This window comes from Equus caballus, chromosome 5 (genome assembly GCF_041296265.1).
Source record: "Equus caballus isolate H_3958 breed thoroughbred chromosome 5, TB-T2T, whole genome shotgun sequence".
Classification (NCBI taxonomy): domain Eukaryota; kingdom Metazoa; phylum Chordata; class Mammalia; order Perissodactyla; family Equidae; genus Equus; species Equus caballus.
The window spans coordinates 25,559,151-25,585,788 of record NC_091688.1 but is presented as its reverse complement, the minus strand read 5'-3'; the positions used below and the strand labels follow the sequence as shown (position 1 = coordinate 25,585,788).

At 38.1% G+C, this 26,638-nt stretch overlaps 1 protein-coding gene across 2 annotated transcripts in view; it reads left to right on the top strand.

The window, feature by feature from the left end:
- The first annotated feature begins 1,414 nt into the window (after window positions 1-1,414).
- SYT14 (synaptotagmin 14) overlaps window positions 1,415-26,638 on the top strand; it is a 250,430-nt gene continuing 225,206 nt past the window's right edge. For both annotated transcript variants that reach the window (XM_023640783.2, XM_023640782.2), the window contains exons 1-2: window positions 1,415-1,656; window positions 12,021-12,068. In XM_023640783.2, the coding sequence (XP_023496551.1) occupies window positions 1,644-1,656; window positions 12,021-12,068 (61 nt within the window). In that variant the 5' untranslated portion in view covers window positions 1,415-1,643. The remainder of the gene's footprint in view (window positions 1,657-12,020; window positions 12,069-26,638) is intronic.

Here is a 26,638-nt window from a genome sequence, read left to right as displayed (position 1 = left end):
TGCAGGTCTGCACCTGGGATCCAAACCTGCCAACCCGAGGCTGCCAAAGTGGAACGTGTGAACTTAACCCCTGTGCAGTCCAGCTGGCCGCAAGAAAAAAAATTTGGCACTATACATATTTTACCTGAATTTCATAGATATCTGTGGTAAACACACACACACACAGAGCTTTCCTAAAACACAGACATTTTAATATTTTCTGGGTAGAATAGTATTTCATTTGATCCTTCAATAAGTCTTGATTGTAGCCAGCTTTTAGCACAGTGCCTGGTTCAACAAATACTCACTGAACTAATGAAAACGGTAACAAATGAATGTCTATTGAACATAAACTGTGACTGAGGGAGAGATTATATAAAAGCAATAAAAGGCACTTTCTGCTCTAGATTTACAGTCCAACCTCACTTACATAAGCGCAAAATATTTTCTTCTTTGTGTCGGTCCCCAATATAGCTATTTTTTAGGAGTTAGCATTTGCTCCGCAAGGAAGAATCACTAACTCTCTATTCCTCCACGTTGTTTATGCCGTTGATTGTCCAGATCCTCAAAGTATCAAATGAAGTTGAGAGCTGGGTAAATGGTTTAGTGATTCAAGCACTTCAGGTCAAAATTAAGGGGACAATTCTTGCTGTGTTCAAGGTTGACCTGTCACTGTTCATAATGCTCATAGGTTTGCAAAGTAAAAAAGTCTGTATGTGACATATTTCTGAGGCCCTTTGTCAAAACGTCTGTCTGATTCCTACTTTTGTACGGCCCCAAATGTGTGTTTATCACGTGTAGAGAAATGCCAACTCATATTTCCAAGAGGAAGAACAAGCTCAGGGTGGTGGCAAGCTTTATCAGGAGCAAGGTTAAAGAGTGAAGTGGGCGCGTGTGTGCATGTGTGTGTGTGTGTGTGTGTGTGTGTGTGACACAGAGAGAGAGAGAGAGAGAGAGAGAGAGAGAAAGAGAGAGAGAGAGAAGCTGCTGTCCTTAGGATCCCTCTCCCCTGTTTGCTCTTTGCCAACTGTCTCTCCACCTCACAGCTGAGATCGGAGGTGATTATTTGGCTGATTCAGGGGAAGCAAAACAAAAACAGACTTTAAGATTGCAGAGCCTGGGGGAGTCACTGAGTGGGGATCCTTGAGCCGGGTTTTCAGCCTAGGAGACCTGTCCATGGTGCTGACCACATCCTTCCCCTCTCCCCTCCATCGACTTCGGGAGCAGCAAGCACCGGTGAAGCCGACGCCTCCGCGTGGTCCTGAGCGCCCAGCAGCCCCAGGCCGAGCGGGTCGGAACCGCCCGCACATGCTCAGTGCGCCTCCGCCCGGTCTCGGGCGCGGGTGCCGGGGCTCTCGGCTCTGGGCACCTGTTTTGAATCCCGGCGCGAGGCGCTGTGGGGGCGGCGGGGTGGGGGCGGGGCGGCGTCACGTGCCGGCGGCCTTGGCGGCGGCCCGGGAAGGTTCCATTTCTTCCGCGGCCCGCGCTCGCGGCGCCCGGGGCCCCTCCTCCGCCCCGCCCCGGCCCGCCCAGCCCGCAGCTCCCCTCACGGCCGCGCAGCCCAGCGACTGCGGGGCCGGCCCCGCCCCTCTCGCTGGCGGCCTCCGCGCGTCCTCCGCCCGCCGCCCCCGCCATCAGTTGGTGCGGTCCATGGCGAGCACATCATGGCGATTGAAGGTAAGTGGAGGCCGACCGTGCTTGGGGAGGAGGGGGAACGCCCAGGGAGCCGGGGCTCGGAGGCGCCCGGAGGCCGTGACGCGGCGGGGCAGTCTCCTGAGGGCGGGGAGCCGGCCGAGGAGGCGCGGGGGTCCCGACCGGTCTCGGCAGGCGGGTGGGCGGAGCGGCGTGGCGGGTCCTCCGGACCCTCGCTGTCTCGCTTGCTCGCTCCCTCCGGCCCTCCCGCTTCCGTCGGCCTCGGCCGTGGCCCGGCGCGGGGAGGAGGTGTCCAGCGGACAGGTACAGCATCGGGGCCGCCGCCTCCTCCCGGCGGCGCGGAGTGGGGCTCCGGAGCGGCCCTGGAGACCCCGCGGGACAGGCTCGGGGAGCGAGGGACCGCGGGGTGTTCCCCCTTCCACTGACCTCGCCCCAGCCAACCCTCCTCCCGCAATACCTGCCTTCCTCCCAAACCGGGACTCCAGTTTTGCTATCCCAGTCCTAACCCTTCTCAGTCTCTATTCTGGAGCTGATGCTGGGCTGCCCTCTCCGTCCCCTCTTCTGGTTGATGTTGTAGGGGACCAGGAAATTTGGGGTGAGGTTAATTTCCTCCTGAAGTGTTTTTTCCCTAACACTCAAAACTGCTTTTTCTCTACGACACAGAGGTAAATACATCTTTACAACAAACGCACACCCTTGGAATCCTGCATATGTATCAGTCCATTGTGTTATAGTGCCAACAGTGCTCATGTTTTCAAAAAGTAGCTTAATAAATTAAGTTCCTAGATGAGGTCGTTGGCCCTAGAGTGTATTTTTCTCTTGTTCGAAAAGCGTGTAACTGGAATGAAGTGTCTGTGTTTTGCTTTGTTTTTAAGGAGCATATTGTGAAAATTAGTATCACATGTCTAGGATACTTCTGTGAAAGATTGCAGCTTCTTCTAGCCCCTGTCTCACTCTTAGCTTAACTCAATTTAAGTAGTTTGTAAAATTTCCGTGTGTGTTCATCTGTACAGATTTGCAAGGTACCTATCGCTACATCGTGAGACTAAATTTTATGTCTTCCTACTAAGTAAAACTTTTCAAAACACTTCATCTTGATGACCAATCACTAGTAGCATACATCTTTGGGGGCTCCTTTTGTCAGATCCTGAGGACTCCAGAATTGCTTTAGCTATGTGTTTACGTTTATCTTGTTTAAGAGATTGATTACCTATTATGTGCAAGACACGTTCTGACAGTTTCAGATATCTACTTTAGCTAAAGTGATGGAGGGTGCTGGGAATAAGATAGACCTGTAATCTTTGATATTCCTGTTATCCAGAGCAGTACTTTCAAACTCTTTTTCTTACTAGACTTTTTACTGGAGGTTAAAAATCAAGAACCCAAATTTCCATTTTGTACTTTATGTCCCCAACCAGTTTGTGGTAGGGTTTCTTATGACATGGTAAAGGTAAAAAGTTTTCTGTAGAAGGTGAGGAAGAACTAGCCAAATAGCATCCAGATATGATCCTATAACTTGTAATTTCTTGAAATATTTGCCCCTTTTTCTTCAGTCTTTTCCTTCTTCGCCCCCGGCAGTTAAATGTGATTGATTCCTTTTTCATGTCAACTGATGATATTTTGCTCTGCTTATTACTACATGTATGTTTAAAGAAAATATTCTTTAAATTCTCATATTCTAGAGGTTCTTCTGTGTTTGAGATACTCTCATAAATATTTTCATACTTAAGCATTTGTTTAAGGCTTCATAATATATGCGTTTTCTAGCTTGGCAAAGAAACTGTACTTAATATTAGCATTTCAAATGAAGATGTCAGGTCAAGTTAGTCTAACTGTGTTGTTTATCACATACTAAAGCAGATTCTTTTTTTTTTTTTTTCAGATTTTCAAAATTTTTTTCCTTTTTCTCCCCAAAGCCCCCCAGTACATAGTTGTATATTCTTAGTTGTGGGTCCTTCCAGTTGTGGCATGTGGGATGCCGCCTCAGTGTGGTTCGATTAGTGGTGTCATGTCCGTTCCCAGGATTCGAACCGATGAAACACTGGGCCACCTGCATCCAAGCGCACGAACTTAACCACTCAGCCACAGGGCTGGCCCCTAAAGCAGATTCTTTGTACACACCATCCTCATGCTGCGTTATGAAGTAAAATGAGCTCTGGGTGAGGACTTTGTACTAGGAACGTCTTAGAATTTTGGGGACCCAAGGGGCATCTCATCCAACCTTCTTCCCAATGAAGTGGTTCTTAAAACATCCAGTCTCTTCATTCATCTATTAATTCAATAGATTTTTTGAGCATTAGCTATATTCAGTGCCCTATGCTAGACTCCATGGGGCCATAAAGATAACTAAGACCACATTCCTTCCCTGAAGGAGTACGTGTTCTAGTGGAGGAGACAGGTAATTTTAATCATGTAATTACAGTGTAGTATGAACACCAAGAGATCGATCATCTTTCTTTTGTATTAAAACGTTCAGTGATGATAGTTTATTAAGTTCACATGCCAATCAACATTGAAGAGCGTATGCCAGTGTGGATCTATAATTCTATAGTTCATAAAGTCTTTGCATTTGACCAAAAATCTGTCATTCAGTAAATTCTGTCTGTCTACCTGTACTAGTTCTGCTTTCTGGAGCAATAAATTAAAAGTCCATCATTAATAAATTAAAAGTACACAGAATTTTTCTAATTTATATTTCCAAATACTAGCTAGATATCTTGGATGTCCCACAGCAATCCCAAATGTTTAGCTTGGGACATTCAGAATGTCCCAAACTAAAGTTGTCATCACAGGTACCAAATCCAGCCTCCATACTCCCCACTCCATGCAACTTTACCATCTGAGTGGCATTTTTAAATAACCAGACATCTGAATTGGAAACCTGAAATCAACCCTGTCTTATAATTTAGCCCCAGCATCCTGTTGATCGTTAAATCCTGCCAAGTCTTCATCTCAATTTATGACGCGGAATGCTTACACTTTAGTTTATGCCTTTATCTCTCATTAAGAGACATGCATTAGTTTCCTAACTACTCTTGTTATCTCCAGTCTTAAGGTTTCTTCCAGTCCATTTTCCAAACTGTTGCTATTTATCTTTGTAAAATGCAAATCTGCATTATTTAAAACTTCGGGATAAAGCTGATCTTTAATGATCTGACCTGTGTCCTTCCTTCATCCTGTCCATATTTTTCTGTCTCTGTGATGGGGATGTCAGGAGGCTCCTTGCAAAGTGCTTTGCTGAAGTAGAAGTACTGACCCTTGTTGCTAACTTGCTGTTTAACTACTTTACCTCTCTGGGTAGCATTTTAAAAAATTGTAAAAGAAGGGTAAATTAGAATGTGTGTGACACACACACTTTTTATTCATAATGCACCTTATAGTTTATTACACACTTTCACATATATTTTTTAAATCATCAGTACAATTCTGAGATGCTCTTGAAGGTTTATTGTGACTCTAAGATTTCCAAGGCAGAATTTGGACTTTTAAAAGCCCTTTGAAATACTGAAATGAAAAACCCAGTACAGACATGTTATGTTATTAGTCTTGAGGTAGCGCGTCACACTCCTTTCCTGCTTTCAGTCCTGTTGTTAGAGAGAGATCATTACAATGTATATCGGGGATAATGTAATTAGAAAGTCACACTTATCACAGTCTGTGGCTGAGTGAGGCAATTTATTGAACAGTTTATTTTTGGAGGATTTACAGTTCAGCTTAATCAATGATATTCCTAAAAGAGATACTTTGACTTTTAGCAGAAATAAAATTTCTGGTGTTTCACAGAGATTTAAGACACGTTTGTATATTAGGTAGATTTGCTCAGAGACCTCTTTGAGTACTTTTGACTAATTTATAGTTTATTTAAGGTTTCTTTTCTAACTCACTAAACAAAATGAGAAAGACATAGGGAACACTAGAGAAACATTTGTATTAAGAAGCATTTCATTTTTTGTTTTAGAATGCAAGTGTGTGCCAGTGTGGCAAGCAGAACCACACGTTGGCTTATTTATACAACTTGTTGAGTATTACTGTTTGCATTATTGCTTTCTTTAAAATAATTATAGTATGTCTGCATAGCATATGTGTAGTAGTACAGTAGATTGTCTTCATGGATTTGATTGCCATTTAACTGACTTCATTCTTTCCCCTCCATATCCTAACTAGTTAATACCTAGTGTGAAAATGCCTGTATAGATATAATGTAAGATTGGGCAAACTGCTATAACTAAAACATCCCAAGCTTTTGAGTAAAATGATTGCATGCATATTTTGTGTCCATATGTGGTAAAATCTTAGTTGAAACCTACCAAATTGGAACCCTTGATTTATCATTTTTTAGAAGGAGGAATTAGTGCTAACACCACAAGCCGTTATTAGGAATTCATTTAAAAACAAACTTCTAGGATCCATGTGTATATGTGGTACACTTATTTTCACATTTTAAGGGCTGTATTAGAATTGATATTCACACTAATATTTTGAGTCATCAAGAAATAGAAGATTTTAATGAAATATTAAATTATCTTCAGTATTCTGAACTTAATGTAATAATGCATATTAGCTTTAAAAAGTGATTTGGTGCAGTGGTCAAAACAAAAAGGTATTCTCAGTTAATTAGAAAATTAAATTAAGTAGAACACCTTTTTCTGAGCATATACTTATTCAAGGTTTTGTGATATTATCTTAGCTTCTAACAGTCAAAAACATAATTACCTGAAAGACTGAATTAACAAGTGGCTCAAAGTGGGAAAAATGGATTCTATTTGTGAAGAATAAATTTACTTTTATAAGATAAAACTTACACCCCTTAGAAGAAGTTATTGAATAAATTCATTAGAATCAATTTCTAGAATCAATTTTGATGGATCAAAAGAGATACTGTATTTAGTATGCTTTGCAAATTATAAAGTGCTCTAAGATATTGTTATGGCCGGTTATTCTGTGTGATGCTGGACTGGGGGTGAGTATGTGTCTCAAAATTTGGGTGGTTATTGCATAGGAATATTATGGATAAAATGAGTTTGTAAAAGCAAATATAGAACAGACTTATTCAGACTGTTTTAACGCTACAGTAATTGCACAGGAACAACAAAAAAGTAAAGGAATCCCAATTTGGGAGGGTAACTCCCAAAGGGTTGGAGGCCTGAAAGTTTTTCTGTTCTAAAGAAAAATTCTAAAAAGAGGACAAGTTAAAAAGAATTAGAAGATTAATGTTTGTTTTGGAATATTTACACAGGAAAGTGTTTGAATTAAATGATAACTGGTCTGGTAGAAGAGAAAAGAAAACGTTAGACGGATTCTTCTCGGTTCCCAGGGTATAAATCCATGTTTTCTTTAAGTTTTGCATTTTGCTTGTGAGGAGTGCAAAGGAAGTAACATGGTTTGGGTGCCCACCTGGGCCAGGCCTCATCTGTCCAGTGTCTCAGTCATGGATGGCATTGCACGGCACCACTTTTCCCTTTCTTGACTGTGGCACACGTCTGTTTTGTTAAAGCGTCTTTTCCTTTTACCAGTTGTGGACTTGGTTTCAGAATCCTTCTCAACATTACCTCCACTCCCACCCTAGTAGCCACTTTTACAGAATTGGTATACAAGATAAAGCTATTTTCTGTCCTCGAGTTATTATTATTACTACTTTACAAATGACTTTAGTTATTCTTATTTTTTTCTTACTCCAAAGATTAAGTAACAAGCACAAGGTTTACAATACTAGGTAATGCTGACTTTGGAACTGAAGTCTGGCTCAATTCAGAAACCATGCTCTTTCTACAATACTGTGTTTGCAATTAGGGACTAAAATTGGTCTTATTCCTTGAATGACTTAATTAGGGACAAAACTGTAAGGTATCTAGAGATTAACGACCGTGGTCTAAATGGGTTAAGTTGGTTGGGGAGAGTTGGCTACATTAATAGGAAATATTTAAAGTTTCATGCTTATTATGTGCGGTATAGATCTGCTTAAGAGTTAGCTAAAATAGTTTATCACCGGAAGCTCGACATTAATTTAAAGGCCATGACTACTTTAATGCATGTGTTTTGGAGACAAATCTTTAGATGAGATGGAATTTAAGATATTCTTAAAGTAGCCTTGCAGTAGATGACAGAAGGAATTAATAGAACCGGTAAATTGTAGTGATTTAGGCTAATGCTTAGAATAAAATGGTAGAAAAATAAAGTCAGTTTTTAAAAGAACTCCTAGATCCATTTTAAAGGAACTAAATCTTTGGGTTTAATTCCATTTTTGTATACCTGGGTGTATTTTGATGGGCATACAACATCACTACATATTTTTCTTCTGTAGACATGTGGAAAAGTACATAGTTTATACTAAGTCCCCCACCCTCACTTAAAAATATTCCCAGTTCCTAGACACACTCTCATTGTGTGTGCATTCATAGACAGAGACGTATGTGCACATATTCACAGCACACGTGTGTGCCCACACATATCCATTTCCTCTTACACCCTGTACTTAGACCAATTGTAGAAGCTTATGCATCATGCTCGTACATGGGTTTGCCTGAGGGAAAAGATGGTAACTTTGACTAAGCTTGTCATTTTCTATCTATTTCTCATTTCCATGTTGCGGAGATGATTATTTAAAGAGCAATGCTAGTATTATCTCCAAGAATAGTTTTGAGAAGTTCACTTTTATTTAAATTACCTTAAAGAATTAGAAAAGAGTTTTATAATTTTCATAAAGATGAAATTTTTCTCACCCTGTTAAACCTAGCATTGTAATTATTTTTTCTGACAAGTAACTTAATCTTTAGTGCTTTGATTTGTTTATCTATAACATGGTCCCCAAGTCATTATTGTTGTTATGCCTTTGAAGTAAATCTGAGGTATGAAAAATTATTTTTATACAAGAGTTCTTTTTGGGGATGATTATTCATTTTAGTCTTCATTTAAGAAGGCTCGTCTCTTTTTCTAAAGAGGTTGACTAATTGCTTGCTTTAAGTAATCGTTCCCTCAAATTGGTTTAGCCACTATGGAAAACAGTATGGAGGTTCCTCAAAAAATGTTAAATAAAACTACCATATGATTCAGCCATCCCTCTCCTGGCTACATATAAGGAAATGAAAACAGTGTATTGAAGAGATAGCTGCACTCCTGTGTTCATTGCAGCATTATTCGCAGTAGCCAAGAGAGGGAAACAACCCTACGTGTCTGTCAACGGATGAATGGATAAAGAGGTGGTACAGTATATGTGTACAATGGAATATTATTCAACCATGGGAAGGAAGGACATCCTGCCATTTGTAACAACATGGGTGGACTTTGAGGGCATTATGCTAAGTGAGATAAGCCAGACAGAGCAAGAAAATGCTACATGATTTTACTTATATGTGGACTCTAAAAAAGCTTAACTCTTAAAAACAGAGTAGAATGGTAGTTCCCTGGGCCTGGGGCTGGGAGAATTGGGGGGATGTTATTTAAGGATACAGACTTGCAACCAGTGGATAAATTAGCCCTGGAGATCTCCGCACAGCATGGTGTTGAGAGATAACAAAACTGTATTTTAAATTTCAAAGTTGCTAAGAGACTAGATCTTAATTGTTCCCAACACAAAAAAGAAATAGTTACGTGATATGATAGAGGTATTAGCTAAGGCTAAGGTGGTAATCATATTGCAATATATAAATGTATCAAATCAATGCATTCCACACCTTAAACTTACACAACGTTATGTCAGCTATAACTCAATAAAAATAAATAAATACATAATCATTTCCCTATATATTGGATATGTATATTTGATTGTACGTATATCAAATCACCACAATACAAACTTGATTGTCGATTTATACTTCAATAAAGCTAAAATAAAAAAATCAATAATCATTCCCTTGTGCATTATCCTCTTAAAATCAGTAAACCACATTTTCATCACCACCACATCTAAGTCAAGGTATGCCTGTATTGACTTGCCTTTTGCTTAATAATTTGACATTTCTCTCGGAAACTTTTCAGATTTATTTTTAGAAATTAAAAAAAAGCATAAAATTTGTACAAAGTTCACTGTATCTCTGACTGAAAAAGTATTTAAGCCTTTTGACTTCCAAACATATACATTAAAATATACATTTAACATATAAAATACATATTTTTTTCCTTATACTCTTCCTGGTCTTAGGAAGGATTGGGGATAAGAGTAATATTGATTTCAGTGTCGAATAACATAGTAAAGTTTATTTAACTTACTGTGTTTCTTATTTTCTACTTTTAAAAATAAGCATTTTTCTCCTGATTTTTACTTTATTGTCTGGCATTTATTTATCTTTAATATTCCTTTTCGTTTCATTAATAATAGCGATTGCTCTTGAGTTCCATGTGCACACCAGTGAAATCTCACTTGTTGGTTAGAATTTTCAGAACAAATATCAAGAATGGTAGAGCACAATCTTACTTGCTTTTTCTAGTTACGTGATTTCTGTGCATACTTTGGCAAATTTGACAATTATTACCAATTGAGTCTATACATTTAAAACTAATTCTTTGACCTAGTTTTTTATTTGTGTGGTTCTTTTTTTTTTTTTTGAAGAAGACTGGCCCTGAGCTAACATCCGTGCCCATCTTCCTCTACTTTATATGTGGGACGCCTACCACAGCATGGCGTGCCAAGTGGTGCCATGTCCACACCCGGGATCTGAACCAGTGAATCCTGGGCCGCTGAAGCAGAACATGCACACTTAACCGCTGCGCCACCGGGCCGGCCCCTGGTTCTTTCATTTGATATAGATAAATTGAATACTTTAAAAAGTGAGAGTTAGCTTTTGTTGTCATTCTGCAGCTTTCAGAAAAGCCTTAGAATATAATAGTTTTTATTGTTAGCGATGGTACTAAGCCTTGTAAAAACTATGCAGTTATATTTAAGATTAGATGTGTAAAACCTAACCAATTTATATTAAATATGGGGGAAAGTCTAGTTTTAATTACAGGCCTTAAAAAGTTTAGACTTGTTACATGAAATAAGTACATAATCCAAACTAAGTTACTAGTATTACCTTCTAGAGAAGGGCCTTAATGAGAAATATTTCTAAGTAGCCTGTGAAGACATTAGTGAGGGCATCAATATACATTACAGTTATGTTATTGTTATTACGTGATTCTTTTAAATTTCTTGAAAATAGTTCTTCTTATAGTTTGGTAAATATTCTCCTTCCAGTCATTTGACTAGTGCCTTCTCAGTTTTAAAGAATGTAGTGTGTAGGTATTGTTCGTGCTAGCCCTTCGGCAGGTGATCAGTTGCTCATTGGTAGTATTCCAGTTAAGATCTCACTGTATTTGCACTGAGGTTTGCTGAGTTGCAGTTCTTTTATAATCATAGCTTTAGGTTAAGTGTTTCTTCCTGCTAAGTCTATCTTCCTGATAACCAGTGATTAGTCTATCGTGTTGACAGTAAAGGAGCAATGGCATTGTTACAGCCAAGTTAGAGTGCAGATCTAACCTACTTTAGTGATAGAAATACTGTTTTCTAGTTTTTTAGCTTCCTTCCCAGATGACCTACTTTTTTTTTTTAGTGGATACCATGGTTTTTATTTCTCATGTTACTGCTGTAAGATATTTGTTTCTTGTAAGTTAACTGTCCATAATAAACTATAATGAGCTAAGATAATTTAAATTATTTAATATTTTATTATGTAAACTTTAAGCATAACTCACAATATAATTATAAGGTCATGCTTCTATAGAACATTACAGAATCTTATTCAGCTTCCATTCATTTAAAGTAGTAGCGCTATGTTTCAGAGTGAAGGAAATATCTATTTCCATAGTAACTAATAATATTAATTTTATAATCAAAGTAATATTTGATAGTAATTATGATAAAATAAGTTTTTGATTAAATGTGCTAGTTTTTACCATCATACTATCTATTGATAAATTTGTTGTCGGTATAGGTTTATAAGAGTGGGTGGCTGGACAATGGGGAAAGGCTCACATTTCATTTTATGCAGTATGAGTATATGTGATAAAATATAAATAGTGCCTTTATAAGACTGATCCTTCCCTAATAACTTACCTGTGTATATTAAGCCTCAGGTACAAAAGTGGGTCCTCCCTTGCAGTGTTTCCTCCGAGATCATGTGAAGAGGTGCTTAGGAAATGGTGATAGGATTTCTGCTCTTGAGAAGCTTGCCATTTAAAAGAACATATTTGAATGAAGCTTCTTCTTTCCAAGACTTTATAAGATCTTAATTTAAGGGTTCAGGAACATTCTGAATATTGGCTTATCCTATTCATGTGTGTAGCTAAGTTTAAAGAGAAGTGTTAGGATGCTTTTTTCTGAGGTCATTTCCAGAAGCTAATTTAAAACTATTCTTTGTAAGAGTCAAACTCAGGTTATGTCCTGTTTTTAACTTCCAACAAAATTTTTTTAACAGGTGGAGAAAGAACCTGCGGAGTACATGAACTTATCTGTATTAGAAAAGGTAAGTCAATGCTCTGCATGGATATTTAAGTACAAAATGAGCACTTCACACTGCATGATAAATTTTAGTAAGATGGCAGATAATTTGGAGTTGTAAAGTATAAAATTTAACAAATATTAATATTTGTTATTTGTGTTTATAGACTTAAGCATCCATAAAGTGCATGCTGCTTACTAATGTGGTTGTGGAGAGTTGTTACTTTTTATTTGGTTTTGATGGGCTGATAAAGCCGGGGTTCTAGCATGTTGGTTATTAGACATGATGAAGAGGCAAAGAATGGAGGGTTTGATTTTTGTTCCCTTTGAGAATCTGGAGTCTGAGTGCATGCTGATCTCCCATTGACTCTGTCTTACTACTGTACCCCATCAGAGAGACGTGAGGAGTTGGTAGAAATTCAAATCGGGAACATGGCCAAAGACCACAACATCTTTTAACACCAACAACTGTCTATGCTTCCTTAGAACGAGCCCCGTGACACCTGGGTGGTTCAACAAGGTGGCCCCAGGAAAGGTAATTCAGTTACTAGATAGGAGGCAAGGAGTCAGCTATTCTCTAGATTTGCAAGGATCCGGAGAACCTTGGGAGTTCCCACACTCATAAGTAATCATGAATCTGTAAAATGGTGTGAAGAAAGGAAAAGATGTCCCTGGGGAGGTCAGGGGAAGAAATCCTCATAAGTTTAGTACTCTTTTCTCTTTTTAAACTTGGGAGACTTCCTTTTTCTTGCATCTTTCTTGGAAACTGACTTCGCCCTCCTGAGTCTGGCCAACTAGCAGCACTCTCCTCCCTAGTATTCCACCCTAAGAAGGTTTGAGGCAGTGTCAGTATTTGTGATACTCAAGTAGGATTGGCATGCTAGGAAAATGTGAGCATATTTTCGGTAAGTCTTCAACAGGTCTGAAAAGCCTCAGCTTCTTTAGAGGTGGAAAAAAATTAAATCCAAAGGTGAATTTGATGTGGTCATACTGGTTTATCTATGTGTCACTGCCTGCGATTGCTGTTCATTTAAAAACATTCTCCTTCTTTTATTAAAGTGTAGTTTATATATATCCTTTTTTCTCTGGCACCTCAAAGGAGAAAATTGAAGTCCGTTCTGTGAAATCTCAAATTTAGGATTGTGATTTCCACTCTATAAGCCTTGTTGATTTGTGCTTTTTATCTAAAATGAGAGTGGAAGGGACAAATTTATACATTGTTTTCTTCTTCTATGTAAACATTTTTAGTAGTCTACTATGACATATTAATCCAGAATTACTAAAAATGTTTTAAATAAATCTGTAGTTATTACCTTGTCCCACTAAAACTTTTTAAAACACAGAATTTATTTGGTTGGACAGCAAAAGACACTGTTTAAGTCAGTTGGAATTGAAAGCTGTTAACACTGTGGTCAGGTGAAGGAAAAAATCAAGGTGAGAATAGAGACAGCTAGAAAGGAGGAAAATCAAATGTGCGCAGGGCCTTCTGTGGCTACAGTGGGAACAGAAGGCCACATGGGACAATAGTCTCGATAGGGATAGACAATGATCCAAACACATCTTTTTATTATGGCTCTTCTTGCTCTTTATTGCTGTCTGCCTTCCCATCCAGGTAGTTCTCAGACCACGCCTTGCCCAGACTTCTCTATATTACTCCAGCTTTTTCACTTCCTTCTGTTTTTCTATAGAATTTTAAATCTGTGATTAAAATTTTTAAAACATTCATCACCCTGTAGCCCTGTCGTGGAAAAGTTTCTGAATGGCCATCTGTGAATCCCCTCAGCATTCAGTACAGTGTCCTATTCTAGTGGACGTCCCATGTTATTTAAATATTTTCAAAATTAATACTCACAGCTAAAGCTTCTTCACCTTAAGCTGGACTTTCATAGAGTAGAGCATATGAAAGTTATATCAAGTAGAATAATTGTAATTAGTATTGAGGATTCTGGTAAAATCTCTCTGACATTATGTTCTGCCTTTTTTTTTTTCCCAAAGATTTTATTTTTCCTTTTTCTCCCCAAAGCCCCCCCGGTACATAGTTGTATATTCTTTGTTGTGGGTCCTTCTAGTTGTGGTATGTGGGACGCTGCCTCAGCGTGGCTCGATGAGCAGTGCCATGTCTGCGCCCAGGACCCAAACCAACGAAACGCTGGGCCGCCTGCAGCGGAGTGCGTGAACTCAACCACTTGGCCACGGGGCCGGCCCCATGTTCCGCTTTTTTACCTGTTTAGCTGTTCCTTCTCTGCCTCCTTTACTGGCTTCTCTCATCTGTTAGATCTCTAAATAGTGGAACGTAACAGAGTTTGGTCCTGGGCTTGCTTCATTTTTTCCCATCTTTACCCTCTGTTTGATTTTATCTAGTTTTGTCGTTTTAAATACCACATGAATTTATGTATCCAGCTCTGAGCTGTCCTTGAGCACCCTGCTCTTTTATCAAGCTACTTACGTGATATTTCTGTCTGGATGTCTGTTACAATACCGACTTGACCTGTCTAAAATGTAAGTCTTGATTTTCTCACGAGCCTATACCTTCCTCAGTCTCCTCTATCTCAGCTAACAAATAGAACAGTTTGCCTAGTTGTTCGGGTCTTAAGAATCATCCTATATTTCTCTCATTCTCTTATCTTTCACATTGAATTTATTAGCAAGTTCTGTCAGTTCTACCTTCAAAATGTATTTTGAATCCGTCTTCTTTTTTTCCATCTTGCTGTTATCATTGTAGTTTGGGTCCCTGTCTTCTTTTGCTTACCCTAGTGTGATAGTTTTCTAACTTGTTTCCCTACTCCCACTTTTTGCTCTTTACAGTATATACCAGTGATGTTTTTATAGGTAAATCAGGTCATATCACTTTGCTGGTTGGAATTCTTTTGTGGATTCCCATTATATCTGGAATAAAATCGAAGTGCCTTACCCTGATCTACAAAGCCTTACATTATAGCATCAACTCAGAGTCCAAAGTGTCATCTAAATATCATCATCTCAGAAGCCTCATCATCTAAATCATTTACGTCAGGTATGGGTGAAACTCGGAGTGTGATTCAGCCTGGTTCAAAATTCCTCTCCATCTGTAGACCCGTGAAACTAGCACACAAGTTACCTGCTCTCAAAATGCAGTGATGGAACAGGTATAGGATAACAGTTACAGACATTTCCACCCCAAAAGTGAGAAAATGAAATGGAAGGAAGAAAAGAGTCACTTGTACCAAGCGATTTTGAATCCAACTAGGAAAATCTCTTAGGTTTCAAGGCCTAAGACTAATATTCTTCGGCTTTTGGCCCTAAAGTCTGAAGCTTCACTCTCTGGGTTTGAGACTCTACCCTTGAAGTCATCCTTCCTTTTTCACCAAAGGTAGTGCATATTTGAGTAGTTTTATCAGCTGTTTCCTGCCTGTTCAATTTGGAAGTGTGTCAGTCTTCTTTCATTTTGTCCTCTCTCTTTCCTTTCAGTCCAAGCTGGCGGTGTTTCTGCTTGTACAATATTCTCAAAAAAGATTTCCGTGCGTCTTCTCAGTACGTCATGGGGATTCATTCCATTAGACAAGATGCATCTCCACAGGTCTTTCCTAGATAATTCCATTTCTGTTTTTGGCTGCTGCTGAGATGGCTGAGGAGATCCATGAGTCACATGTCTAATCTCTTCAGAGAGCCCTCTTTGTCACTTAATATTGTGACCTTTTGTTCATTTTGAGGCATTGGCAAAAGGTTGTCTAGCCGTGCCCTTGGCTTTGTCTCCAGAGCACGCTTTCTTGAGGTTGAATCTGTAATTTGAACATTGTTTATAATCTAGATAGGCTAAGAATTTTCCAGATCATCAAGTACTGGTTCCTTTTTGCTTAACAGTTCTTCCCTCAATTTATCTCTTTCCTCTCAAATTTTACTGTACGTTGGGGCTGGCCCCGTGGCCGAGTGGTTAAGTTTGTGTGCTCCGCCGCAGGCGGCCCAGTGTTGCGTTGGTTTGAATCCTGGGCGCAGACATGGCACTGCTCATCAAAGCCATGCTGAGGCAGCGTCCCACATACCACAACTAGAAGGACCCACAACGAAGAATATACAGCTATGTACTGGGGGCTTTGGGGAGAAAAAAGGAAATAAAATAAAATCTTTAAAAAAAAGAATTTTACTGTACGCAGCATGAAGAAACCAGGCCACACCTTCAGCACTTTGCTTGGAAATCTGAGCTAAATATCCAGGTACATTGTTTACAAGTTCTACTTTCCATATAGCCGTAGAACACAATTTAGCCAAGCTTTCTGCCACTGTGTGACCACATCTCGTTTCTTTCAATTTCCAATAGCATTGAGCTCTCACCAGCAGCACCTTTAAGGTGTACGTTTCTGCCAGGGTCTGTGTGTGACCATTTAGGTTTCTAGATCTAAGATGATGTAGGTTTTCTCCTCGCTACCTTCTGAGTCCTCACTAGCAGAGTCATTAACATCCATATTTCTACTAAAAGTTTTTTCAAGGCAATTTAGGCTTTTTTTTTTTTTTTTTATCATGTGCCTCAAAATTCTTCAGACTTCTACCCATTACCTAATTCCAAAGCCACTCCCATATTGTTAGGTATTTCTTGTAGCAGCACCCCGCTTCCAGGTACTAAAACTGTATTAGTTTTCTGTAGCTGCTCTAACAGCTTACCACAACTTTGGTGGCTTGAAACAGCACAGATTTATTCTCTTAGAGTTCTGGAAGCCAAGGTAAGTTTCACCGGGCTAAGGTCAAGCTTTTCTTCTGGAGGCTTCAGGGGAGAATCTGTTTCCTTATCTTTTCCATCTAGAGGCTGCCTGCATTCCTTGGCTTGTGGCCCCTTCTTCCATCTTCGAAGCGTATCACTCCCAACTCTGCTTCCAGTTCTGTTTTCTGCTGCTCGTTCTGATTGCCTGCCTCCCTCTTCTCAGGACGCTTGTGATTACATTGGGCCAACCTGGATAATCTACTCTAATCTCTCCATCTCAAGATCCTTAACCTAACCAAATATGCGAAGTCCCTTTTGCCATTTAAGGTAAAATTGACAAGTTTTGGGGATTAAGACGTAGACATCTTTGGGAGGCCATTACTCAGTTTACCACACATATAATCTGACCCCTGCCCATTTCACTGTCTTCATCCTATGTATTCTCCCTCTTACGACTGTGCTTCAGCCACTTTGGTTTTATTTTTCTTCATTAATTGTACCAGCCTTGTTTCTGGCTATAGACTTCATTACAGGCTGTTTTCTCTGTTATGCTCTCCTCACCAGCTCTTTGAGTGACTGACTCCTCTAATCCTTTAGGTCTCATCCCAAGTGTTACTGTCTCTATCACACTTTCCTGACTGAATCACCCCCTCATCCCTTTCTGTTCTTTAATCTCAATGATATCACGCTATGTATTTAATAGCATCTATCTTCATTGGCATTTATCACTTATATAGTTATTTACTTTTTTGGGCAGAAGCTGTATGTCTCCCCCATTAAAATAAAAGCTCCAAGAGGGCAGGAGTGTTGACTGACTTGTTCACTGCTATATCCTCAGTGCCTAGAACAGCATAGGATATACAGAAGGTACTTAATAAATGTTTGTGGGATGAATAAATCAATGACTGAATTTGATTTGGCTGAATTCATCTGAATAATTTTATTTAATGCCTACCAATTAGTTAAAAGGCATTTATTACATACTTTCTCTATGAAAGGACAATTATAGATGTAGTGACTGATAAAGAAACAGGGATTTCTTTTTTCAACAATATCATAAACTAGATAATATAAAATTTAATGCTGTAAAACACATAAAAATGCTGGAGAAAATGTAGCAAACATACGTTTAAATGCATGTTTGAGCCAAGAAAAAGTTAGGCAACCCTCAGGGTTCAAAAATATAGAGGATCATTAGGGAAATGCAAATCAAAATCACACCGAGATACCATTTTCACCCCCACTAAGATGGCTGAAATCAAAAAGACAATAAAAAGTGTTGCTGAAGATGTGGAGCATTTGGAACCTTATACATTACCAGTGGGTTGTAAAATGGTCAGCCACTTTGGAAAGCAGTTTGGCAGTTCCTCAAAAAGTTAAAGATAGAGTTTTAAGATGACCTAGAAATTTTATTCCTAGATAAGTGCCCGAGAGAATTGGAAACATATGTTCCCACAAAAACCTGTATAGTAATATTCATAGCATCATTATTCAGACATCAAAAAGTGGAAGCAACCTAAATGTTTATGAACTGATGAGTAGATAAACAAAATGTGGTATATCTATATAATGGAATATTATTTAGCAATGAAAAGGAATGAAGTACTGATTGATGCTGCAACAGGGATGAACCTTGAAAATGTTGTGATAAGTGAAAGAAGCCAGACATAAAATATATATGATTCTATTTATGTGAATCACATATTGTATGATTCTGTATGAAGTGTCCAGAATAGGCAAATCCATAGAGACAGAAAGTAGATTAGTGGTGGCTAGGGGCTGGGGGAAAGAGGTAATGGAGACTGACTGCTGATGGGTACAGAGTTTCTTTTTGGGGTGATGAAAGTGTTTTGAAATTAGACAGTGGTAATGCTTGCACAGCTCTATGAATATACTCAAAACCACTGAATTGTACACTTTAAGGATGTAATTTGTGGTATCTGAATTGCATTTCAATAAAGGATTATTCGAAAATCATAGCAGGAACTGAAAACTAGAGCTGTAGATACATTTACTGACTTCTCACATGGTATGTGGCATAGTTCTAACAGATAAGGTAGATAGTGCGTGACTCTTTTATGATCTAACTTAGAAGGAGGCACATGGTATCACTTCTGTCGTACTGTCTTGGCACAAGCAGTTACAGGCCTGCCTAGATTCAAGGACAGGAGACATAGGCCCCACTTCTCCATGGAAGTAGTACCAAGGAATTTGTGGCCATTTTTTTAAAAAGCAGTACTTTAAATGCTTACATTAGAAAAGAAGAGAATGAAAATTTATGAGGTAAGCGTTCAATGCAAGAAGTTAGAGCTATCTCATAAACTGAGAGAAAGTAGAAAGAAGGTAAGACTAAAGATAATAGAAAATTAATGAAATAGAAGCAGAGATACAATAAAGAAGATCAACAGAGCCAAAATGCCAGTACTTTGAAAAGGCTTATGACATGGAAAGATCTCTAGCATTGATAATTAAGAAAATCAGACAGAAGCCACTTGTAAATAATATTCGGCTTGTAAAAGGGGATATAACTGCAGTTACAAGTGAGCTTTCAAAAATAAAAAACTGACTTTTTGATAGTAAATTTGAAGTCATAGATGAAATGGACAATTTCAGGGAAAATATAATTTAAACTGCTAGAAAATTTGAATTAATCATTAATGACTTTTTTCTGGTAACTGCTCACCAGCCTTCAAAGAAAAAAGGGTTCAGTCTTTAAAGACTGTTCCAGAGACCAAGAGAAGTGGAACATTACCCCAGATTACTTGAGGAGGCTGGAATGTAACCTTAAGACTAAACCAGACTAGTAGAGTGTGAAGAGGGGAGATGCATGCTAATTTTACTTACAAATGTCAATGTGAGAATTAGCAAACCAAATCCAGCTGTGTTTTGTGAAAAAAACATACAAACATATGACAAGTTGGTTCATCTCAGGAGTGTTGCATGGGATTCTGTTGCTGTGGTTTACCATGTTAATCATATGAGCACCTAAATATAAGCAGAAAAAGCATTTGATAAAATTTATCATTCATTTATAGTAAAAGCTCTTAAGCTGCTAATAGAAAGAAACTTCTTTAACCTAATAAAGGGTATCTGTCAAAAGTAGATAAACTAGGGGCCGGCCCCATGGCCGAGTGGTTAAGTTCGTGCGCTCCACTGCAGGTGGCCCAGTGTTTCGTTGGTTCGAATCCTGGGCGTGGACATGGTACCGCTCATCGAGCCATGCTGAAGTGGTGCCCCACATGCCGCAACTAGAAGGACCCACAGCTAGGAATATACAACTATGGACTGGGGGGGCTTTGATGAGAAAAAGGAAAAAAATAAAATCTTTAAAAAAAAAGAGAGATTAAATACTTGACGATGAAACATTGGGAGCATGAATGTTACTGTTGAGCATCATACTGCAGATCATAGTGAGTACAGTAAGCCAGGAGAAAGAAATAGAAAGTGTAAGGTTAAAAGGAAGGGATAATGCTAATGTTATTCATAGGTGATGTTGATTACCTACATAGAAAATCCAAGAGACACTATAAATAAATTAATAGAATAAGAGAGTTCAGTAAATTTGATCAATACAAGATGACTATATAAAAATCAGTTACATTCCTAAATAATAGGCAACAAAAAGTTAGAAAATACAATAAAAGAAGATCTCTTCTAGAGGATTGTCAAATCTGTGGTATACCCAGGAACAAACTAAAAAAGATATGTATGACTTTTATGAAGAAAATTAAAAATCTTTATATACAGACATAAAAGAAGACATGCAAATGAAGAGATAAATAATTTTTATGGGTAGAAATATGCAGTGTGTTTAAATTGGCAGTACTCTCCAAAGTAATCTATAAATTCAATGCAGTTCTAGTCTAAATCCTGACAGGAATTTTCAGGGAATGGATAAGTAAATTCTTAAATGTGTATGGTAGAGCAAATAGCCAAGAAGAATTAAGATAGTTTTTAAGTAAAGAAGCATAGTGGGGGCGTGGTGGTGGTGGTATGCATTAATTAAGATATTCGTTTGGTTCCTTTATCAGAGACCAAGTGATTAAACAAGAAAGTGCACTTCTCTCCTATGTAAAAGTCCGGCTGACAGGCAGAATGGAGTTAGGTGATTCTACCTGATCACTTCCTTCTGTCTTGCTCTAATGTCCCCTAGGATGTTATCTTCTTTGGCACACTTGGAGTTACTGTGTCCACATTTCAGTCCCCAGAAAGGGGAAAGGAGAAAGAAGCTCTTTTTAAGGATGTGATCCAGAAGTTGCAAACACATAATTTATACTCATATGTAATCGCTCAGAACGTGGTCACGTGGTTATGCCTAGCTGCAAGGAAAACTGAGAATAGTTCTGCCCGGTTTCCATTCAAGCTAAATCTAAGGGTTGATTCCATAACTAAAAGAAAGAGAGAGAGAGAGAGAGAATGGATATTGGAGGCCATTAGCCATCTCTGCTTCAGGAATTTGCCGTGCTGATCTTTACAGAGCTTGTTGTAAAGTTGCAGTAATTCGGATAGTATAGAATTGGCCCAGATACAAATAGTCTCATGAGACACTATAGAAAGAACAAAAACAGATCCTCACATACATAGAGATTTAATTTACATAAAAGGTGATATCACAATTTAGTGGAGTAAGGGTCGATTACTTATTAAATGATGCTGAGACAAGTGGTTATCCATATGGAAAAAAATAAAAGTAGGCCTGTGCCTCATGCTATAAACTAATATAAATTCTTTTTGGATTAACTTTAAAACTTTCAGGAGAATATTTGGTGTACATACTATATGATTTCAGTATGGGAAACAAATTCTCAAGTCACAAAAAGCTCAACCCCTGAAGGAAATGATTAATAGATTTTACCATTTTAAAAGTTTAATTATAAATTTAAAACTTTTGTGCAATAACGGATACTATAAGCAGAGTAAAAAAGACAAGCCACAAAATGGGAGAGGCTGTTTGCACTGTGTATAGTCAGTGAAAGTTAGGGTTCAAAATACATAATGACCCCTGATACATTTTTAAATTTTACCAATATATATGTGCCAGGAACTGTTAAAGGTGCCGGGAATAGAGCACATAGAAATGGCTGCCCTCGTGACACAGCTTCCCTTCTAGAGGAGGGAGAGTGGTAACAAATAAGGCATGTCCTGTCTCAGGAAGTGTTGAGTGATATGGAGAAAGGGAAATAGGGCTTGCAACGTACCTCTTCAGCAGTTTAGGGTGGTAAGGGAATGCCTTATTGAGAATGAAAATTAAGTAATGATTGGAATGAAGGGAGTAAGCCATGACAATTATCTGAGGAAAGAAGATTCCAGACAGAAGGAACAAGTAAAAAGACCCTGAGGTTGGAGTGTGCCTGGCTTGCTTGAAGAACAGAAAGAAGGCCAGCATGGCTGAAGCATGTGACAGAGAAAGGAATAGATAGATAAAGCCAGACAAGTAATAAATAGAGGACTAGATTGTATAGGGTCTTGTAGGTCTTGAAAGTATTTTGACCTTTCCGTAAGTGAAATGGGAAGCCATTGAAGTATATTAATATATCTCAAGTTATATTTTCCTTTTTTTAATCATGAAAAATTTCAGATACACAAAAAAGATGATAGAATAGTGAACCCACATAGACTCCCCACCCAAATTCAACAGTTGTATCACTTTCTGTATTTGCTTCTGCTGTGTAGCCTTTTTAAGAGACCAACCTGGTAGATTTTAGAATGTCCCACATTCTGGATTTTTTAAGTTGTTTATACATGTATAGAAGAATATCCATATACATCATATGAAAGAAATACAGAATATATATTATATATGTTCTTATTTCTCATCCTTTCTACAAGATGTAAAATACTGTATAGATTTTGTATCTTGCTTTTTTTAAAAACCTGACTATATATCCTAGTTAAATTCAAATCAGCAGTAAGAGATTCCTCTCAGTCTTTTTTCTGGCTGCATTGTACTCCATTATGTGAACATACCATAATTTATTCAACTAATTTCCTGCCAATGGAAATTACTTTGTTCTTAGATTTTTGCTGTTAAAATAGTGTCACCATTGTAAATTCTTCTCTTTCATTTCTGATTTTATTTGTTTGAGCCTTCTCTCTTTTTTTCTTAGTCTAGCTATGGATTTGTCAATTTTGTTTATCTTTTCAAAGAACCAGTTCTTAGTGTCATTGATTTTTTTCTACTGCCCTTTTAGTCTCAGTTTCATTTATTTCTACTCTGATTTTTATTATTTCCTTCTACTAATTTGGGGCTTCACTTGTTCTTTTTCTAATTCTTTTAGATGTAGTGTTAGACTGTTTATATGAGGTTTTTCTTGTTTCTTTAGGTTGGCCTGTATTGCTATATACTTCCCCCTTAGTACCACTTTTGCTGCATCCCATTGATTTCGGTATGTTGTGTTTTCATTTTCATTTGTCTCCAAGTATTATTTCTCATTTGATTTTTTTTCATTGATCCAGTAGTTATTCAGTAGCATATTGTTTAGTCTCCACGTATCTGTGGCTTTTCCAGCTTTCTTCTTGTAGTTGATTTCTAGTTTCATACCATTGTAGTCAGAAAAGGTGTTCGATATGATTTCAGTCTTCTTAAATTTATTGTGGTTTGTTTTGTTTCCCAACTTATGGTCTACCTTTGGGAATATTCCATGTGCACTTGAGAAGAATTTGTATTCTGCTACTTTTGGATGGAATGTTCGATATATATCTATTAAGTCCATCTGGTCTAGTGTTTCATTTAAGGCCACTGTTTCTTTGTTGACCTTCTGTCTGGATGGTCTGTCCATTGATATAAGTGGGGTATTAAAGTCCCCTTCTATTATTGTATTGCTGTCCATTTCTCCGTTTAGGTCTGTTAAGAGCTGCTTTATGTACTTTGGTGCTTCTATGTTAGGTGCATATAAATAAATGTTATTTTTTTTGATAGATTGTCACCTTTATTATTCTGTTGTGTCCATCTTTGTCTCTTGTTATCTTTTTTGGCTTGAAGTCTGTTTTGTCTGATATAAATATGGCTATACCTGCTTTCTATGGGTTGCCATTTGCTTGGAGTATCATCGTCCATCCCTTCACTCTGAGCCTGTGTTTGTCTTTAGAGCTGAGATGAGTCTCCCAGAGGCAGCATATTGTTGGGTCTTTTTTTTTTCTTGAAGATTTTATTGTTACTTTTTCTCCCCATAGCCCCCTGCTACATAGCTGGATATTCTTTTTTTTTTTAAGATTTTTTTTTCCTTTTTCTTCCCAAAGCCCCCTGGTACATAGTTGTATGTCCTTCCAGTTGTGACATGTGGGATGCTGCCTCAGTGTGGCTCGATGAGCAGTGCCATGTCCGCGCCCAGGATTCGAACCGACGAATCACTGGGCTGCCTGCAGTGGAATGTGCGGACTTAACCACTCAGCCACGGGGCCGGCCTCTCTTTTTTTTTTCAATGTTTCCAGCCACTTGTCTTTTGATGGGTGAATTCAATCTGTTTACATTTAGGGTGATTATTGATATATGAGGGCTTAATACTGCCATTTTGTCTTTTGTTTTCTGGTGGTTCTATATTTCCATGGTTTCTTTATCCTTGTATTTCTATCTGCCATTTCAATTTGGTGGTTTTCTGTGATGTGTTTCTCAGTTTCCTCTTTTTTTATGTTTTGTGACTCTGCTCTGAATGTTTGTTTTGTGGTTACCATGAGGTTTGTCTAAAAGATCTCATAGATGAGATAGTCCATTTTCTGCTGATAGCATCTTTTCTTCATTTGCCTATGCAGGTTCTGTCCTTTTCCTCTTCACCTTCGATATTTTTGTTGTCACAAATTATCCCTTTTTGTATTGTGAGTTTGTTACCAATTTGAAGTGGTTATAGTTATTTTTAATGCTTCCTTTGCCTTTAACCTTTATGTTATAATTACATGTTTAATAACTTAGTCTGATACAGAGTTGCAATTTTCTATTCTGTCTATTTGTCACCTTATTTGAAGTTTTGTATACCTTTACCTTTTTGTTTCAGGTAGGAGAGCTCTCTTCAAGATTTCTTGCAAATCAGATCTAGTGGCAATGAACTCTCTTGGCTTTTGTTTGTCTGGAAAAGCCTTTATTTCTCCTTCGTATTTGAAAGATAACTTTGCTGGATAGAGTCTTCTTGGCTGACAGTTTTGATCTTTTAATAGTTTGAATGTATCATTCCACGATCTCCTGGCCTATAATAGTTTCTGTTGAGAAATCTGCTGATAGCCTAATGGGGGTTCCTTTGTAGGTTGCTGTTTTTTTCTCCCTGGATGCCCTTAAGATTCTTTCCTTTTCATTGACTTTTGACAGTTTTATGGAGAAGGTCTTTTTGCATTAAAATGATTAGGTGTTCTGTTAGCTTCATGTACTTGTGTATCTAGTTCCTTTCCCAGGTTTGGGAAGTTCTCAGATATTATTTCTTTAAATAAGTTATCTGCTCCCTTCTCACTCTGAGATAACCAATTATCCTTATGTTGCTTTTCCTAATTGAATTGGATATTTCTCATAGAATTTCTCCATTTAAAAAAAATCTTAGTTCTCCTCTTCCATGTGGATCATTTCTAGATTTCTATCTTTGAGCTCACTAATTCTTTCTTCCATATGGTCTGTTCTATTTCCAATGTTTCTGCTTTATTCTTTATCTCACTTATTGAGTTCTTCAGCTCCAGAATTCCGGTTTGATTCTTTTTTAGAGTTTCAGTCTCTTTCTTTGTTCATGTGTTATTACTTATTAGTGGTCTGTTTTTAGGTAGAGTCTTAAAATTGGGGTTGCTGAGTCAAAGAGTACTTCTTAGATAATTTTATTTGAAATTGTAAAATTTCTGTCCTTAAGCATTGTACCATTTTGCATTCCCACCAGAAATATATGAATTCACAGCTCTGCCAACAGAGTGTGTCTTAAACTTTTGGATTTTTCTTCTTCACTAGTCTGGTAAGTAAAAAATCATAGTTCAGTGTCATTCAAATTTTCATTTCTCTTATAAATGAGGTTGACTGTCTCTTTTTTTTTTATTGAGTTATTGATAGGTTACAATCTTGTGAAATTTCAGTTTTACATTAATGTTTGTCAGTCATGTTGTAGGTGCACCACTTCACCCTTTGTGCCCACCCCCCCCCCTTTCCCCTGGTATCCACTAAACTGTTCTTGGTCCATAATTTTAAATTCCTCATATGAGTGGAGTCATACACAGATTATCTTTCTCTCGCTGGCTTATTTCACTTAACATAATTCTCTCAAGGTCCATCCATGTTATTGCAAATGGAATGATTTTGTTCTGTTTTGCAGCTGAGTAGTATTCCATTGTATATATGTACCACATCTTTATCCATTAGTCTGTTGCTGGACACTTAGGTTGCTTCCACGTCTTGGCTATTGTAAACAGTGCTGCAATAAACATTGCAGTGCATAGGACTTTTGGGATTGCTGACTTCTAGCTCTTTGGATAAATACCCAGTAGTGGGATGGCTGGATTGTATGGTAGTTCTATTTTTAGTTTTTTGAGGAATCTCCATACTGTTTTCCATAGTGGCTGCACCAGTTTGCATTCCTACCAGCAGTGTATGAGGGTTCCTTTTTCTCCGCAACCTCTCCAACATTTGTTGCTATTTGTTTTAGATATTTTTGTCATTCTAACGGGTGTAAGGTGATATCTTAGTGTAGTTTTGATTTGCATTTCCCTGATGATCAGCGATGATGAGCATCTTTTCATGTGCCTATTGGCCATCAGTATATCTTCTTTGGAGAAATGTCTGTTCATGTCTCCAGCCCATTTTTTGATTGGGTTGTTTGATGTTTTGTGGTTGAGTTGCGAGAGTTCTTTATATATTATGGATATTAAGCCTTTGTCAGATATATAACTAGCAAATATTTTTTCCCAGTTAGTGGGTTGTTTTTTTGTTTCAATCCTGTTTTCATTTGCCTTGAAGAAGCTCTTTA